Raw genomic sequence first — 16,322 nt, 5'->3', positions numbered from 1 at the left:
TGTTGCAGTAGGTTTTTGTTTCTTTTTAAGATCTTCCCATATTTTTCTGCCTTCTTTAGTTGTAATTGAACATTTTCTATTATTTCAGCATGTAAGTTATACGTCTTTTAAAAAACATTTCTAGTAGTTGCTCTAGAGTTTGCAGTATACATTTACAACAAATTTAAATCCACTTTCAAATAGCTCATGTGTGGTACAGGTACCTTAGAGTAATATCGATTTCTCCCTTCCAGCCTTTATAACTGACTGGCATTAATTTTACTTATTTATAAGGTATAATCACCCAATATGTTGTTGCTATTATAATTTGAAAAATAGTTATCTATTAGATCAATTAAGAATAAGGGAAATAAATGGCTTAAGATCTGAGTTTCTCTTCTGTATCGTTTTCCTTCTCTCTGAAGACCTTTTCAAATTTCTTGCAAGGCAAGCCTACTGGTGACCAATATACTCAGGTTTTGTTTGTCTGAGAAAGTCTTTATTTCTTTTCACTTTGAATGATAACTTTGCAGTATACAGAGTTCTAGATTGGTAGTTTTTTTACTTTCACACTTTAAATATTACATTCTATGATCTTTTTACTAGAACAGTTTGTGAAGAGAAATCCATTGTAATTCTTATCCTTTTTCTGCTATATGTAAGTTACATTTCTCTCTCTCTCTCTCTCACTTTCTTTTGTTTTTGTTTTTGTTTTTTTTTTTTTTTGTTGTTGTTGTTTTGTTTTTTTCCCGGGGAAAATTAATTTACCTTTTTTTTTTTAACTTTTAAGTTGAGAATTGCATATGTTTCTTTTATTTATTCTGCTTGATGCTTTACAAGCTTCCTAGATCTGTGGTTTGGTGTCTGTTGTCAATTTTGAAATATTCTCAGCCATTATTCAAATTTTTTCTATTATTTTCCATCTTCTCCTTCTGGTATTCCCTTACACATATGTCACACCTTTAGAAATTGGTCCTCAGTTCCTGGATATTCTGTTCCATTTTTCTTCATTCTTTGTTTTCTTCACATTTCCATTTGGGAAGTTTCTACCGACACATCTTTAAGCTCCTTGATTCTTTCCTTGTAGGTGTCCAATCTACTGGTGAGCCCACCAAAGGAATTCTTCATTTCTCTTACAATGTTGTGGATTTCTAACTTTTAAGAAATTTTTATTTTTAGAATTTCCATGTCTCTGCTTACATTTTACCCATCTATTCTTGCATCTTGCCCACCTTTTCCATTTGAACACTTAGCATATATATATATATATTTTTTTTTTTTTTTTTTGAGACGGAGTCTCGCTCTGTAGCCCAGGCTAGAGTGCAGTGGCCGGATCTCAGCTCACTGCAAGCTCCGCCTCCCGGGTTCACGCCATTCTCTGGCCTCAGCCTCCCGAGTAGCTGGGACTACAGGCGCCCGCCACCTCGCCTGGCTAGTTTTTTGTATTTCTTAGTAGAGACGGGGTTTCACCGTGTTATCCAGGATGGTCTCGATCTCCTGACCTCGTGATCCACCCGTCTCGGCCTCCCAAAGTGCTGGGATTACAGGCTTGAGCCACCGCGCCCAGCCGAACACTTAGCATATTAATCATAGTTATTTTAAATTTCTGGTATGATAATTACAAGGTTTCTGGTATATCAGAGTCTGGTTCTTTCACTTGTTTTGTCTCTTCAAACTGAGTTTTTTGTTGTTTTTATACATGACATAATTTTTTGTTGAAAGCTGGACATGATGTATTGGGTAATAGGAACTGAGATAAACAGGCCTTTAGTGAGAGCATTTGTGTTTTTCTGGCTAGTAGTAATGCTGTGTTTACTGTTTGCTATAGCTATAAGTATTATAATTAATTTTATGTGTCAATTTTAATGAAGCCATGGGCTGCCCAGATGAAATGTTATTTTGGAACGTGTCTGTGAGGGTATTTCTGGGACAGATCAGAGTTTGAATTGTGCTATGGGCAGGCATCATATAATCTATTGAGGGACATAATAGAACAAAAGACACAGGAGGGAGACACTCATCCCTTTTTTCCTACCCAGCTTGAGCTGGGACATCTCATCTCATCTCCTGCCCTTGGACTGGGATTTACGTCATTAGCTCCTGTGGTTGTTAGGCCTTCAGACTTGGACTGAATTATACCATTGAGTTTCCTGGGTCTTCAGCTTGTAGATAGCAGATTGTTAAACTTCTCAGCATCTATAATATATAAGATATCTATATCTATCTATACATATATATAGATCTATCTATACATATACATATATAGATCTATCTATCTATCTGTCATCTATTCTCAGCCATTATTACCTTAAATATTTCACATATTTTTCTACTCTTTTCCATTTTCTCCTTCTGGTATCCTTTTACACGTATGTTATACCTTTCGTAATTGTTCCACAGTTCTTGGATATCCTATCCAATATTATACATTGGATATATCTATATCTATATCATCTATATCTATGCATCTTATTGGTTCTGTCTTTCTGGAGAGCCCTAATACAGTAGGTATCTGAGACTTCTATTTTTTTCTATTGTTCTTGTTTTTCTCTCCCTTATTGTCTTTACCTTTTCGTAGAAACTCCTTCTTAAGTAGAATCTGGGCCTTGCTGTTCTTTAGCTGTCATCTGCTGTTCTTATGCAGGAGTCCTGGTGATGAGGCGATAAGGTGGGAGAAAAGGGTATGTGCTCTGTAAGTCTATGAGTAGTGAGTCTATTACCCCAGGCTATGACCTTAGCTTCCTTCTTCCTAAGATAAGAAAAAAAAAAAATATGTGCGTGTGTATACTCTCTCTCACACACACACACCCCCCCCTCACACACACACATTCATGTACTACTGGTTCTGTTTCTCTGGAGACCACCAACAGATTATGAATACATTACATATTAAACATCATGTGAAATGGTTCTTCTCATATGCAAGTCACTAGATTAATAGCACATAATACTTTAAATTTAAAGGTTTGAGACAAAGTTGCTTTTTAAATTCAGAACTTGAATAAACTGAAGACCAATTTAAACCCACATAGCTTTAATTAGTCTTGTTAGCTCACAACCCCAGCCTTCCACTCTTGCAGAAATTTAAATGGCCCTTACTAGCTGTGTGACTTTTGTGACCTTAAGTCAATTAAATTCTCAGTTTACTCATCTGGAAGTGGGGATCATTTTTGCCTTTTCTATTTTTAAGGATTTTTGTGGAAATCACAGAAGTTTATGAAGACTCAGTAAGCTGTAAAGGGCTACTCTCCTTAGAAGTAATTATCATCAAGTATAATTGGTGAGGATTCAACTAATTCACACCGTGGTCACATTACATTATAACTGGCTCCAAAGCCTTAGAGAAGGATAGGTGGGGCCATGGAACCCACGTGGAACATGACTGCATTAGTAACATTGAATGATGCTCTTGACATTTTACTTCACTTTTTCAGATTATGTCAAGAAGACAGTTTGCTCAGAAATAGACTTTTCATATTTCTAAAACTAATTGCTTCTTTCATAATGAAAAATCATACCCAGGCTCAGAGCCTTTGAAAGCAATTTTATTTGGCAAAAATTCAATAATTTTTATAAAAATAGTTATAATTACCTTCTATTTACATCTGATGATACTAACTTTCCATTTGCTATAATGATATGTGGTATCCTTTTAAAATAAATGCATTTAAATGAAGAAACTTGTCTTAATTGTACAAGTGAGATGGGAAGGTGGCAAACACTGGTGAAATGGGATGTAAAAAATTGAAGATGCGAGAAACACTACTCTAAAATGTTCTAAATGCCCAAAAGTATTTCTCTGTACTAGTGTGCATCCTCTCATCTACAAATGCAAGATTCCACCTTGGAATCCTGAAGAATGGTAGGGTGTTCTCTAGTTGCCTTTCTTGCATTAGCTTGTTCTGTTTTTTACACACACCTTGTAAGGTAGGAGTTAACGTCTCTGTTTTGTAGATGGGGAAATGAGATGTGGAGAGTGTCCTTGTTCAAGGTCATACTGTGTTAGTGCTGTAGCCACTATTTAAATCAGGGGCTGTGGGGGAGAAAACAGAGCAGGGAAGGGTCTGTGTGGAGAAGGTGATAGTGATGCAATGTCAGCATCACTCACTCACTCAAGCTCAGGCTCTGGGAAGCTGACTGTGAAAGAATTCCAGAAGATAAGAGCGTTGACACCGTTAACTCTTTAACTAGGGCCTAGATGAGGCAGGACAGTCTTTTCCTTCTTCGGGAGAAAAACTTGCCTTCTGGCAAGTTTTGTTCAGATCTCTGGTTCTGACTGTGGGCAGATGGTTTTTAATAAATGTCCAGAGGGAGAAGGAATGAAGAGAGACTGAAGGAACAAAAGGAGAAGAGAGGAAAAGATCACTCTGAGAGCTTCGATTCCTTGGGAGTCCCGCATTCTTCCTGGTTCCTTCCTAGGGTGTCATGGAGATACTTGAGGCATTTTGCTAAGGTTGAAAATGGGATGTTTATAGCACCTCAACCCTGGCAGACAGCTGGAAACAATTAACACCATCTCTTAAAAATCCCATAGTTGGAAGCTGCTCAGCAGCCCTGATGTTTAAAATCCCTTTCTGGATGGTTGGAGCAGAGATAAAAAGAGACAGGAAATTTGATAAACTCATTACCTTTTATGTGCTGAGCACTTGGGCAGTTTTATGAGGTCACTGCTGCTGTTAGCCCTATTTACCAGATGATAAGACTGAGTCTCAGAGATAAGTATGTGCCCTGTGCCCAGGGTCAAGGAGCTAAGAATTCAACCTCCCAAAGCTCATGTCTTTTTCAGGTGAACAGGTAGAGAATGTTGAATGACAAAGAGGGTGGGGTGGTCTGAATAAAGCCTCCCTCTAAAAAAAGGTAAAGGTTGGCTGGGCATGGTGACTCATGCCTGTAATCCCAGCACTTTCAGAGGCAGAGGAGGGCGGATCACTTGAGGTGAGGAGTTAAGAGACCAACCTGGCCAACATGGTGAAACTCCATGTCTACTAAAAATACAAAAATTAGCCAGGAGTGGTGGTGGGAGCCTGTAATCCCAGCTACTCGGGCGGTTGAGGCAGGATAATTGCTTGAACCTGGGAGGCAGGGGTTGCAGTGAGCCTAGATCACACCACTGCAATCCAGTGAGCGAGAGAGTGAAACTCCATCTCAAAAAAAAATAATAATAATAATAAGTAAATAAAGTAAGAAAAAAAAGAAAAAAGAAAAAAGAAAAACGTAAAGGTATCCACATCCTGATTTGTGGAACCTGTGAATGTTAAAAGCAAAAAAAAAAAAAAAAAAAAAAGAGAGAGACTGCAGATGCAATTGGGTGACAAGATGTTGAGATGGGAAGATTGTCCTGGATTATCTAGATGGTGCTTAACTAGAATCATAGATATCTATAAAAGCGAGGCAGACAGAGATTTAAAATAGAAGAGGAGAAGGCGATGTGACCACAGAGGCAGAGACTGGGGTGATGTGGCCATAGCCGAGGAATGCGGCAGCTGGCAGAAGCTGGAAGAGGCCCGGGAAGGATTCTCCCTCAGAGCCTGTGGAGGGACCGTGGTCCTGCGGACACCCCAACTTCAGCCCAGTCAAACTGATTTGGATTTCTTGTCTCCGGAACTGTGAGATAATAAATTTCTCTTGTGTTAATCCGCGAGGTTTGTGGTAATTTGTTATAGAAGCCACAGGAAACCATACAGGGCCTCAAATAGAATCCTGAGGGACAACATTTCAGGGACCGTAAGAGGGAGAAAGAATGCCGAGGAGGTGAGGACAAACCAGGAGTTTGGAGAAACAAGGAGTGTCCCAAGGAGAGATAGTGGCCCGGTCCCCTGACCCATGAGGCCAGGAGTCGTGTGACTTGTCCCCATCCTGCAAGGCCTCCTCTGCTTCCCTTGGTTCCACGCCTTCTCTTCCTGGGCAGTGGCACCTTGGGCTCCAGAGCTGAGAAGGTCCTTAGCGACCTCTGAGACCTTGGTCCAACCTCTGTCCCAATGCAGGAGTGTCTCCAGGACATTCCAGAGAGTTGTCAATCTCGCTAACCAGTCACAGATGAAGGCCAGAGGTCATGGGTGGTGTCTTGATGGAGAGTTGGGGAGGGGAGATGAATGAAGGCAAAATACCGAAATGTGACCAAAATCTCACAGTTCAAAAGCCACTATACAGTCAGTCAATCAATATACAATTAGGGGTAACAGAGATCCTTACTTCTTCAAAAGCCAGCACTTTACAAATGCTGCAAAATATCTTGGCAACTAATGCATATGGTGTGCCACCTGGGTGAGGTGGCTGATCCCTGCAGTTGACACTCGGGGATCAACTGGGCAGCTCTCTAGGGGACAGGGACCCAAGGGTTCTTCCTGGGTCGGGAGGCAGGGAGCAGATGCGAGCCTTGCCCTTGATTAAAACCATTCCCACTTACAGGACTGATGAACATCAGATGAGCTAAGGTGTTAGCATCCAGCCCTCTGGAACTCTCCCTTCCTTCTAGTTAATACTCAGCCACAAGCCAGTGTCAAAAAGCTTTTCCCTGGCTTTGCAGTGTGGGTTGCACGTGCTCTGCAAACTAGCAGGTAGGCCAAAATTCATATTGCTCCTATGCCAAAATGCAAACTCTTTTTCTTGACCTAAGAGGTCTGAAGGCAGATGGGGCCCACCCACCTTTCCAACTCCACCTCCCACCTCCCTACCCCTGGCTTATCATCTTCACCTCCCTCACCATGAGCGGGCTTCTCTTAGTTCTTGGAATCTGCCAAACTGGGATTTTGTGCTTGCTCTTCCCTCTACCTGGGAAGTTTTTCCCATGGCTGGTGCCTTCTCAACTTCCAAATCTCAGCTTCAGTGACACCTCCTGGAGGTAACTTCCTTGACCACTTCAGCAACGATGTCCCCCACACCAAAAGCTTGTAATCATGCATTGCCTTTTCTTACTTCATAGTCTATCATTCTACAGAATTATTTTATTTGCTTACCTTCTCATTGGCTGTCTTCCTCTGCCCACCCCATGACTCTCAGGGTAGGTTATTAACATTGTTCCTCATTCTACTCGTAGTACAGAGCTTGAAATATACTAGGTCCTTGATGAGTATTTGTTAAATGTAGTAATGGCTGAGGGAAGGCTGTAGGGACAGCCTCACAGATGAAGCTGAGGGCTACTGTTGCCATGGCACGTGGAAGAGGGAGGCCCAAGTGGAACTACTAAAGATCAAGGGCAGGGGAAAAGATTCTAGCCCGAGGCAGACCAGGGAGAGCGGCTGCTACAGGCTAAGGCCGACAAAAACAGGATGGCAGACAGGATGCTCCTCAGCCTGGAAACTCACTGGAAAGGGCCCAAGGAAGCTCTGGATGGGCTAGTGGGGTCTCAAATGGCAAAGAAGACTTCTATGCTACTAGATGAGCCTCAAAGCCTTCAGATAGTGGAGTCAGTATAGAGGGTCAGTCCACATAGGTGAGATCTGGGAAGGTGTATGAGAGATAAGGGTTGTGGAGGGGCCCCCCAAAATGCCCATTGACTGGATGCTTTCCCAGAACATCCTCGCTGTCAGGTCTCTCTATGCAGTGGGATCCCTGCATCCTTTACATAGTTAATGGTCACCTTTTCAGTGCATGATACAGCCCACCAGACCATGAAAAACTTGGAGAGAAGCCCAGAGGCATCTTGGTATGATGGCTAAAGGTTAATGACTGTTTCACAGCCTGAGATTATAGGCCCCATAAAGTGCTTCACAGCATTTCCACAGCCAGCGTGATATGGTGGGGAAGAGCCCTGCCTCTGAGACCAAGAACATAAACCCAAGTCCAAGCTGTGTGACACTGGCCAAGTCATTTAACCTCTCTGTTCCTCATCTTTAAAATGGGCATGATGGTAGCCCTATTTCAGAAGGCTGTCATGAGGCTTAAATGAGTTTAGCCCATAAGGCACTCTGAACAGTGCCTGGAGTACAGTAAATACTATGGAAGTATTAGCTTGTATTGTCATTCAAGGAAGTAGCAGTGGGCTTTGAAATAGTATTCACAATATTACACAGAGATAACAATGTTAATTGTGAGTCCAGGCTGGTTCTTGAGGGCTGGTGGGCTAGTGTAAAGAATTATCTTACTTTATAATCTATCACAAGCCCAGTGTGATGGAACATGGTGAGGGAGGAATATGGTGAGGGAGATAAGCAAGGGACAGGGAGGTGGGAAGTGGAGTTGGAGAGGTGGGTGGGACTCATCTGCCTGCCAGACCTCTCAGATCAAGAAAAGGAATTTGCATTTTTGCCTAGAAGCAAAACAAATCTTGGCCTACCTGCTAGCTTGCAGAGCATTGGTAACCCACGCTGTAGTCCCGAAGCCAGCCAGGGAAATTCAGAGCTCTGGATGGTTCCCAGGCTTCCCGCACTCTCTAGGAACCAACTTGCCACTGTGGACATCATTCCACTGTAACACTGTAGTTGGTCAGGCAGGGAGTTGGTGCAGAAAACTGGAATGCACGTGTTTCCTTCTGTGGAGGGATCATGCTTGTGCATTGGAACAAGCATGACAACGGTTTCTTTCTTTTTTTTTTTTTTAATTGAAAGGATGATGAGTAATTTCCTGTCATTGACTCCTGAATCATGGTTATATTTGATATGGAAGTTGTGATCCTGACACTTCCAATAACAAAAACAGCAACTTCAAGCCTCAAGTGACTCTTAGCTTTAACAAAAAGAAGGGTGCTTCATTGGCAAACCTGGTCAGTTATGTGCTTTTCCAGGTGTTGGATGCTCCTTTTAAAAAACTTCTTGTAGAAGAAAAAAGGGTTCCAGTCAAAATACATTTTTATTGTCTTTTACATTTACCTATGTTATTATCTTTACTGGTGCTCCCATTTCTTCATGTGGATTTGAGTTACTGTCTAGTGTCTTTTCATTTCAGTCTGAAGGACTCTGTTGGGATTTCTCGGAGGGAAGGGTGTACTAGCAACAAATTTGCACAATGTTTGTTTATGTGAATAGGTCTTAATTTCTCTTTCAATTTTGAAGGATTGATTGCTTTGTTGTCTACCAAATTCTTGTTTGACAGTCTCCCTTCCAAGCATTTTGATATAATATCAAAAATGTATTTTGATATTGGGTGGGGTTTTTCTAACTGCCTTGTGACTAGAAAAAAATGCCTTAAGTCTTCAAGGCTGGTGTGGCTAGTTAAGACCATATGTCATCCAACTGCCTTTTGGCCTCCATGGTTTTTGATGAGAAATCAGCTGTTTGTTTTATTGGGGAGTCCTTGTTTGTGATGAGTCCTAAATATTTTCTCCCATTTTCCTCCATGAAAGTTTATAGTTTTATGTTCTATATTAAATCTATGATTCATTTTGAAGTAATTTTTGCATAAGGTGCAAGGTTTAGGCCCATGTTCAGCTTTTTTCCATGACGGATCCAGAACTATTTGTTGAAAAGTTTGTCCTCCCTCCACTGAATTATTGTACTGAAATAATGGTCTTCACTAGCCATACCAGCCTAGAAGATTTTAATGCATTTTTATCTAGTCATAAAGCAATTAAAAACACCCCACCCATTCAATATTTTATTTTGGGATTTAGAGATTTTTTATATAAGAATCATGGTCTTGTTCTTCCCCCTTCTTATCTTTAATAAGCAATCTTTCACTGTGGCTATAGAGAGTTAGAAAAATGTGGTGGAATGAGAATGCCAAGTCTGTAAATCTCAAACAGTTTCTAAAATGAGAGGGGAGATTATAAAAAAAAAAAAAAAGGAAAGAAATGGAAAGGAAAAGGAAGGAAAGGAAGGAAAAAAGAAAAGAAAGAAAATAAAAAGAGAGTGGACCTGGAGTTCAGCTTCGAATTCATCACTTTTCACCTGATTACCTTGGACTTCTTTCCTGTCTGCAAATAGAAACAATACTCCCTTCTTCACAGACTCCTTGTGATAAGTGACGGCTCACAAGTCAAGCTTCCTGAGGGGGTCCTGCTGCACCTCCCTTCCTGCCCCAGGGAGAGGTGGCAGACCAAGCCTCTTTCTCCTGAAACCTGCCTCTCTTCCTGAGGCTGGAGGAGGCTGGTAGCAGAAGTGTCTGCAGGGAGGTGGGCAACTGGGGGGTAGATCTTGGATTAGTGTGCTAATAGGGGATGGGGGTGCCTCTATGTGCTCCTCATCTAGCCCCACACTGCACACCCGCCCTGCTTGATCTCTGGCTGTAGAGAAAGATCAATGAGGATGTAAATGGATTAGGAAAAGCCTGCCTGGCTTCTTCCTGTGCCACCCAGCACCTGGGTCTCTGGAGATTAGTGGGTGGCGGCTTTATCAGGGAGATAGACATTTAAACATCAGCTTTGGTCTAAAGGCCCTGCTTCCCAGAAGAGAGGGAAGAGAAGACTAGCCCTCTTCAGCCTCCTCCAGTTTCTCTGTGAGGCTGCCCCTTTCTGAAATGTGGAGCTTATACTTCTGTCTAGTGAGTCGCTCTTGCACTTCAGGCAGGTGCTGGAGAAAGGGGTGGTACTGGCACCAAATCTAACTCTGCATGTGGCAGCCAGAGATGAAAGATGTGAATCATGTATGGCAGGCAAAAATGGTTAGCTAACTTCCCCAGAGAGAGAAGGAGAGGAGGCCACACACTACCCAGGTGTAGGTTACTCTCTGCAACAGCTTGCGCCCAGCTGGGAGGTGCTGTTCTCATGCTTCATTTGGTCATTCATGTATTTGTTCATTTAACCTTTCATTTGGGAATTTGTTTGTTTACTCATTCACTGAGAACTGACCAGCCAGCCTGGCCAGTCCCCCAATTAACGTTTCTTTAACTCCTCTGTGTGCTTGGCTCTCTGCCTGACCCCAGAGACCTAGGTGATGAAAACACAGTGCCAGTGCACGGTGCACGGGGAGTGGCCAGACCATGCCTGACTGGGCCAGAGTGGCGAGTATGGGCCCGGACATGTTCCTGGACATTACAGGGGCCCTGTCACATGCATGTCTTTATCGTAGGCATGAGCCTGTCCTCTGTGACACTGGCCAGTGCCCTGCAGGTCAGGGGTGAAGCTCTGTCTGAGGAGGAAATCTGGTCCCTCCTGTTCCTGGCCACTGAGCAGCTCCTGGAAGACCTCCGCAACGGTAAGAGAGTATGCTTGGGGCGGTAAAATCACAGGGGGTTGTATGTGAAGCTTCCCACACTAACACAGTTCTGGCTGCTACTGCTTTTTTTAAAAAATATTTTTTCTTTTCAACCTCTGAGGGCACAGAACAAGGTTGCTGCTTCTTGATCTGTGATTAGTCTGAGGTATTAGAATGAGTGGACGAATAGCACCCACCCTTGGAGCTGCACTGGGAGGGCAGGCCTGTCTCTTGGACCCATGCCATGTGGCAGAGTTGAAAGAAAGGCTTTGCTTCTGCCTTGGAGTTGCAGCATTTCCAGGCATGCAAAGCTGGGAGGATTTAGGAAGAGAGTGGCTGCAGTGCTATGTGCATCTAACAGCACATAGGCTGTCTCTGGGCATAACCAGAGATGAGAGGCATGGGGTGGTCACCCAGGAGACCCCCACACTCTGTCCACCAGATGTCGCACTAGTCTGTGCCCCATCAGAAGGCAGGCCTGGCCGGGCGCGGTGGCTCACACCTGTAATCCCAGCTCCCACTTTGGGAGGCCAAAGTGGGCAGATTACCCAAGGTCAGGGGTTTGGGACCAGCCTGGCCAACATGGTGAAACTCTGTCTCCATTAAAAATACAAAAAAAAAAAAAAAAAAAAAAAAAAAATTAGCTGAGTGTGGTGGCGCCCGCCTGTAATCTCAGCTACTCTAGAGGCCAAGACAGAATTGCTTGAACCCAGGAGGCAGAGGTTGCAGTGAGCCAATATTGTGCCACTGCTCTCCAGCCTGGGCAACTGAGCAAGACTCATCTCAAGAAAAAAAAAAGGCAGACCTACCCTGTGTTCTAAACAGGGGAGGTTAATAGAAAGAATTATTAAACTGTATTTGAAGACAACTGTAAGGCATAAGAAAATGCTGGTGGGGTGTGGTGGCTCACTCCTGTAATCCCAGTACTTTGGGAGGCCGAGGCGGGTGGATCACCTGAGGTCAAGAGTTCAATAGCAGCCTGGCCAACATGGTGAAACCCTGTCTCTACTAAAAATACACACACAAAATATTAGCCGGGCAAGGTGGCGTGCACCTATAGTCCCAGTTACTCGGGAGGCTGAAGCAGAATCGCTTGAACCCGGGAGGCAGAGATTGCAGTGAGCTGAGATCACACCATTGCACTCCAGCCTGGGAGACAAGACTGCGAAACGCCGTCTCAAAAAAAAAAAAAAAAAAGAAAGAAAGAAAGAAAAAGAAAAAGAAAATGCTGCTGGGTCTCCTAAGGCTGAGGGCAGGTAGCCAGTGAGGGAGAAACTTTGAAGGGAAGCCCCCTTCCCTGTTTGGGGTTCAGATCTGTGGGAGGAGCTGTGCTTGCAGCCCATGATGATGGTAGAATTTGCTGGTGTGCCCCGCCAGAGGTGGTCTGCAGTCATGGCCCAGGCAATAGCCACCGGTGGCCAGGTGGAGAGCACGCACTGCAAGTGGGGGTCAGGGCGACCCTTTGGGGTGTAGGTGGGCTCAGGCAAGTCACCTCTCTGGAGGTTGGTGTGGGCAGGAGGGCCGCTAGAGTCCTGTGTAGATTGGAGAAGGTGGTCATATGTCTAGTTCAGGCCTTGAGGCTGCCAAGGGATCTCATGTCTTGAGCATGTGTTCTGTGCAGAGCCCAACCTCCAGGTGGCCTCACATTTGCACTAAACTCTAGAAACTGCGGGAGAGATAAGGCCTCCTGCAGTGTCTCTTCAGAGCCCTCTAATGAGAAAGCTGCACACTGCTCTCAGTACAGGAGAGACCTAAGGCAGCAGTATCCAAGGATGACTATGGGGCTCCTAGGCATTAAGCTCCAGAACAAACGCTGAGTGCCCACACTGAAGTGTCAACTCAGAGGTCACACGTGCTTGGGGGCTTCAGTGCATGAAGCAGAGGCTGCTGGCATGAAAGATCACACATGTTCTGTGAGGGCGATGGGTCCCAGCGTGGGCCGATGGAGGAGGCTGTGTACCTACGCCTTCAGTGTCATCTTCTCCCTCTTCCCCACCATGGAGGTTCTGATGAACAGCTACAGGGCTCTCAGAAGACCAGCTGCCTTGGGTCCTGGTCTGTCTCTAGAGAACTCAGGCTTGTGCTAAATTCCAAGTGTGCCTGACCCTCTCTTTACCTTTTACCTTGAGACTCTTGGGCCACGGATGAATTTAAGTGCAGGTGGTAACTTCCTGGCCGTGGCCACAGCCACCTTTTAGTATACCATGCATCAGGGTTGAATTTGTTCTGTTCCATGTCTCCTCCGGGTCTTGCTCACATTCAGTCCCAGAGATGGGTACTGCCAGGCACCTGCTGGGCACAGTCCCATGCCGGCCCCCCAGATGGAAGCTCTGTCTCTGCAGCCCCATCACTGGCTTGGTTTCAGATTCCTCGGACTATGTGGTCTGCCCCTGGTCAGCCCTGCTTTCTGCAACTGGAAACCTTTCTTTCCAAGGCCATGTTTCTCACATAGAGGCTGCTCCTTTCAAGGCCCCTGAAGTGCTACAGGGACAGAGCGAGGATGAGCAGCCTGATGCGTCTCAGGTAAGCTGTGCAGCTTCTCTGCAGCTGCTGAGTCCTGTGCCCTGGAAAAGGCCTGTCCCAGTGGCAGCCTCCCCAGCTCTCAGCTCAGCCTTGCAGAGCTTGGTTCTCAAGAGTTTTATTCTATGGGTTTCTATGGGTTTCAAGAGTTTTTTTCCCAGGATGTCTTGTCAGCAACTTACTAGCTCATGGACAAGGGCAAGTGCACTTCTCTGAGCCCCAATTTCTACATTGGTAAAGTGGGGTTAATGTGGCTTAATTGATCAGGCTATTATCAATATTCAAAAAGAAGTGTTGAAAAGCTGTGGTTAAGTGGTCTGGCACATTGTTACCATTGGCAGTATGCAGCAAGACACCTCAAAATGACCCAGCACGTCCTCAACTAGGAATTTATTCCAAGGCACAAGTAAAGATAAATTTAGCTGCAGCAATGCTGATTGTTGTATTGCTGACATTAGTGATAAATTGAAAACAAGCTAAATAGTCAGTGGGAGAGGACATGAGACAAAACAGCATTAAAATGAGTCTGTAGAAGCTTATTTAATGACTTGAAAAGAAATTCAATATATGCACACATAATATTATCCAAGTTTGGTTAGAGAGAATGAAAGAGAGACAGAGAGGAAGTTCTAAAAATACATGCACCAAAGTGTCTACAGTGATTGTTTCTGGATGGCAACATCAATGGAGATTTTTGATTTTCCTGCAATGGACATGTTTTGCTTTTGAACAGCAAAAGTTTCCAGTAAACATCATTTTTTATTTCAAAGAGAATTTTAATTCTCTCGAAGGAGAGAATGATGCAAGGTAGCCACACAACACTGGGTGGGGCATGGTGGGTGTTCTCAGAGTTCTGTTTCTTCTTCCTCGCCCTTTCATGAGAAAAGTGCAGATGTGAAAATACTGCTACCCTCGGGAGGCATCATGGAATGGGAGCTGCTTTCCCTCCAGGCTCTGAAAGGCAAAGAATGGGGACTTGGTGGCTTCCAGATTTGGTTTATCTGGGTCCACGTGTCTCTAAGGCAGCTCACAAAAGTGAAGGTCTAAGAGTTCCAGGTCCACTGACCCCAGCTCCGGCACCCCCTCCCTGCTGACATCCTGGAAGTCACTCTGGCATCCAGGCCCACATACCTTCTTACACAGCCGGGACCCCAGGGCTGAATCACTGATTCCTGGATGGGACACAGACTTGGGTGCCTCTCAGGTCTGTTTGGGTCTCTTGGCTCCACCTACACCGAGTTGCCACCTATGCCCTGGACTCAGCTAAGATGTCACATCTTGAGCCCTGGGACTGGGATTTCTGCGTGACTGCTAAAGGACAATGCCAGTGCAACCTGAGAATGCAGGGGAGCTAGTTTCTTATGGGGTAAACTTAGCCAGTGGTAAATGAGAGTCTGGAGGGAACTAAGAGGATATGTTTTCCCTTCTCTTTCTCTCATGGATGGTTTTGTGCTGTGCAAGCCTTGCAAGCTTTCTAGAGAAGTCCTGAGTTCTAGGAAGCCCTGTCTGCTGCACTTCAGGCTGTGCTCTGTTGCTTGTGGCAAGGAGGTGGCCAGCATTTTGACCCTGCATATCACATTGGTCCCTGTCTCCCTTCCCATTTTCTCTACACTCTCATTGCCCTGGGATTGCAGCTCCTGAATGAAGGGTCTGCACTTAACCCTTGCCTCAGGCTCCACTTTCTGATGTACCTGAGCTAACACAAATTTGAGTGCTCCTGGAGTCCTTCCCTGACCATCCCAGCACTCACTGATGAGGATCAGGCATCACCCTCCTGATTGCAGGTTGGCCTCCATTGAGCACCTTGTGAAGGCCTAGTCACTCCTCTGCCCGGAGCATCTTTGAGCTGGAAAGTAATACGTTCCTCCCTCCTGCACACTTTCCTCCAGGCAAAGGCACGCGGACTCCAATAGATTCAAGGCTAATAGGTTGAGTTAAGAACTGGCTAAATGTATTGCTGAGTCCTGGCCAGGAACATGAGAGTGAGTGTGAGCTAGAAGAGGTCCAGCATGAGAGGGACTGAGCTCTGAACTAACCAAACATTGGTTTAGCGCTCTAGGCATATGAAGCATGGCAAGTGGAGTGGGCTTTAAGGGGCCAGAGCCACCAGCCTCAAGCCCTGTTTATTAGGCCAGGAGGCAGAGTGACCAGGTTACTTGATCTCTTACATCACCTCTAACACTTAGTTCTGTTCATCACTGTTCTTTTCCATTCATTACAGGCCCCTCTCTTCATCCAACTTGGCATGGGTCCATGAGGGGTTGGTTGGGCAGCTATGAGCTAGGAGAATGGTCCCTGGACAGGCTGTGCTCAGAATCCTCCCCCAGTCCTGGGCCTCGTTCTGATGCTGGGACGGTGTACCCAGACCCCCTCCTCAGACCAACATCTGCCCTAAACAGTGCACTGACATATTTCCCCAACTACTTGGCATCTTAGTCCCAGGTGCAGGTCAGGTGGAAGGTGTGAGCAGGTCTCTAACTACAAGTCATCTGTGTTGCCAGTACCCCATCCTGTGCTCATAGCAGACATCACCAATCAAACATGGTGTTCTTTCCCACTGAGCCAGGAGTTGCCTTCAAAATCCTTCTCACCAACCCTCTACTGGCAGTGTCTACCAATGGGCTGAATTTAGAATTTTGAATGAAGCCTTTTGTCACTGTGGCCAAGGCCTTGCCCTAAGACACTTTTAGACAGAGCCCTTGGAATCCATGTGAGCTCCCAGGTGTGGGTGGTGCCTCTGGCAGTGCTCAGGAT

General features: G+C 44.8%; 1 protein-coding gene across 8 annotated transcripts in view; it reads left to right on the top strand.

Moving 5' to 3' along the window:
* Positions 1–16,322, top strand: part of LOC105486664 (FERM and PDZ domain containing 2) — a 134,460-nt gene that overhangs the window by 13,451 nt on the left and 104,687 nt on the right. For all 8 annotated transcript variants that reach the window (XR_011607900.1, XM_071069932.1, XM_071069930.1 and 5 more), the window contains exons 2-3: positions 10,923–11,048; positions 13,414–13,571. Coding sequence is in view for 7 of the 8 variants with exons in the window: in XM_071069932.1 (XP_070926033.1) it covers positions 10,923–11,048; positions 13,414–13,571 (284 nt within the window). In the remaining variant the exon portion in view is untranslated. The remainder of the gene's footprint in view (positions 1–10,922; positions 11,049–13,413; positions 13,572–16,322) is intronic.

This window comes from Macaca nemestrina, chromosome 9, assembly GCF_043159975.1.
Source record: "Macaca nemestrina isolate mMacNem1 chromosome 9, mMacNem.hap1, whole genome shotgun sequence".
In the NCBI taxonomy this organism is placed as follows: domain Eukaryota; kingdom Metazoa; phylum Chordata; class Mammalia; order Primates; family Cercopithecidae; genus Macaca; species Macaca nemestrina.
This window is presented reverse-complemented; position numbering and strand designations above follow the sequence as displayed.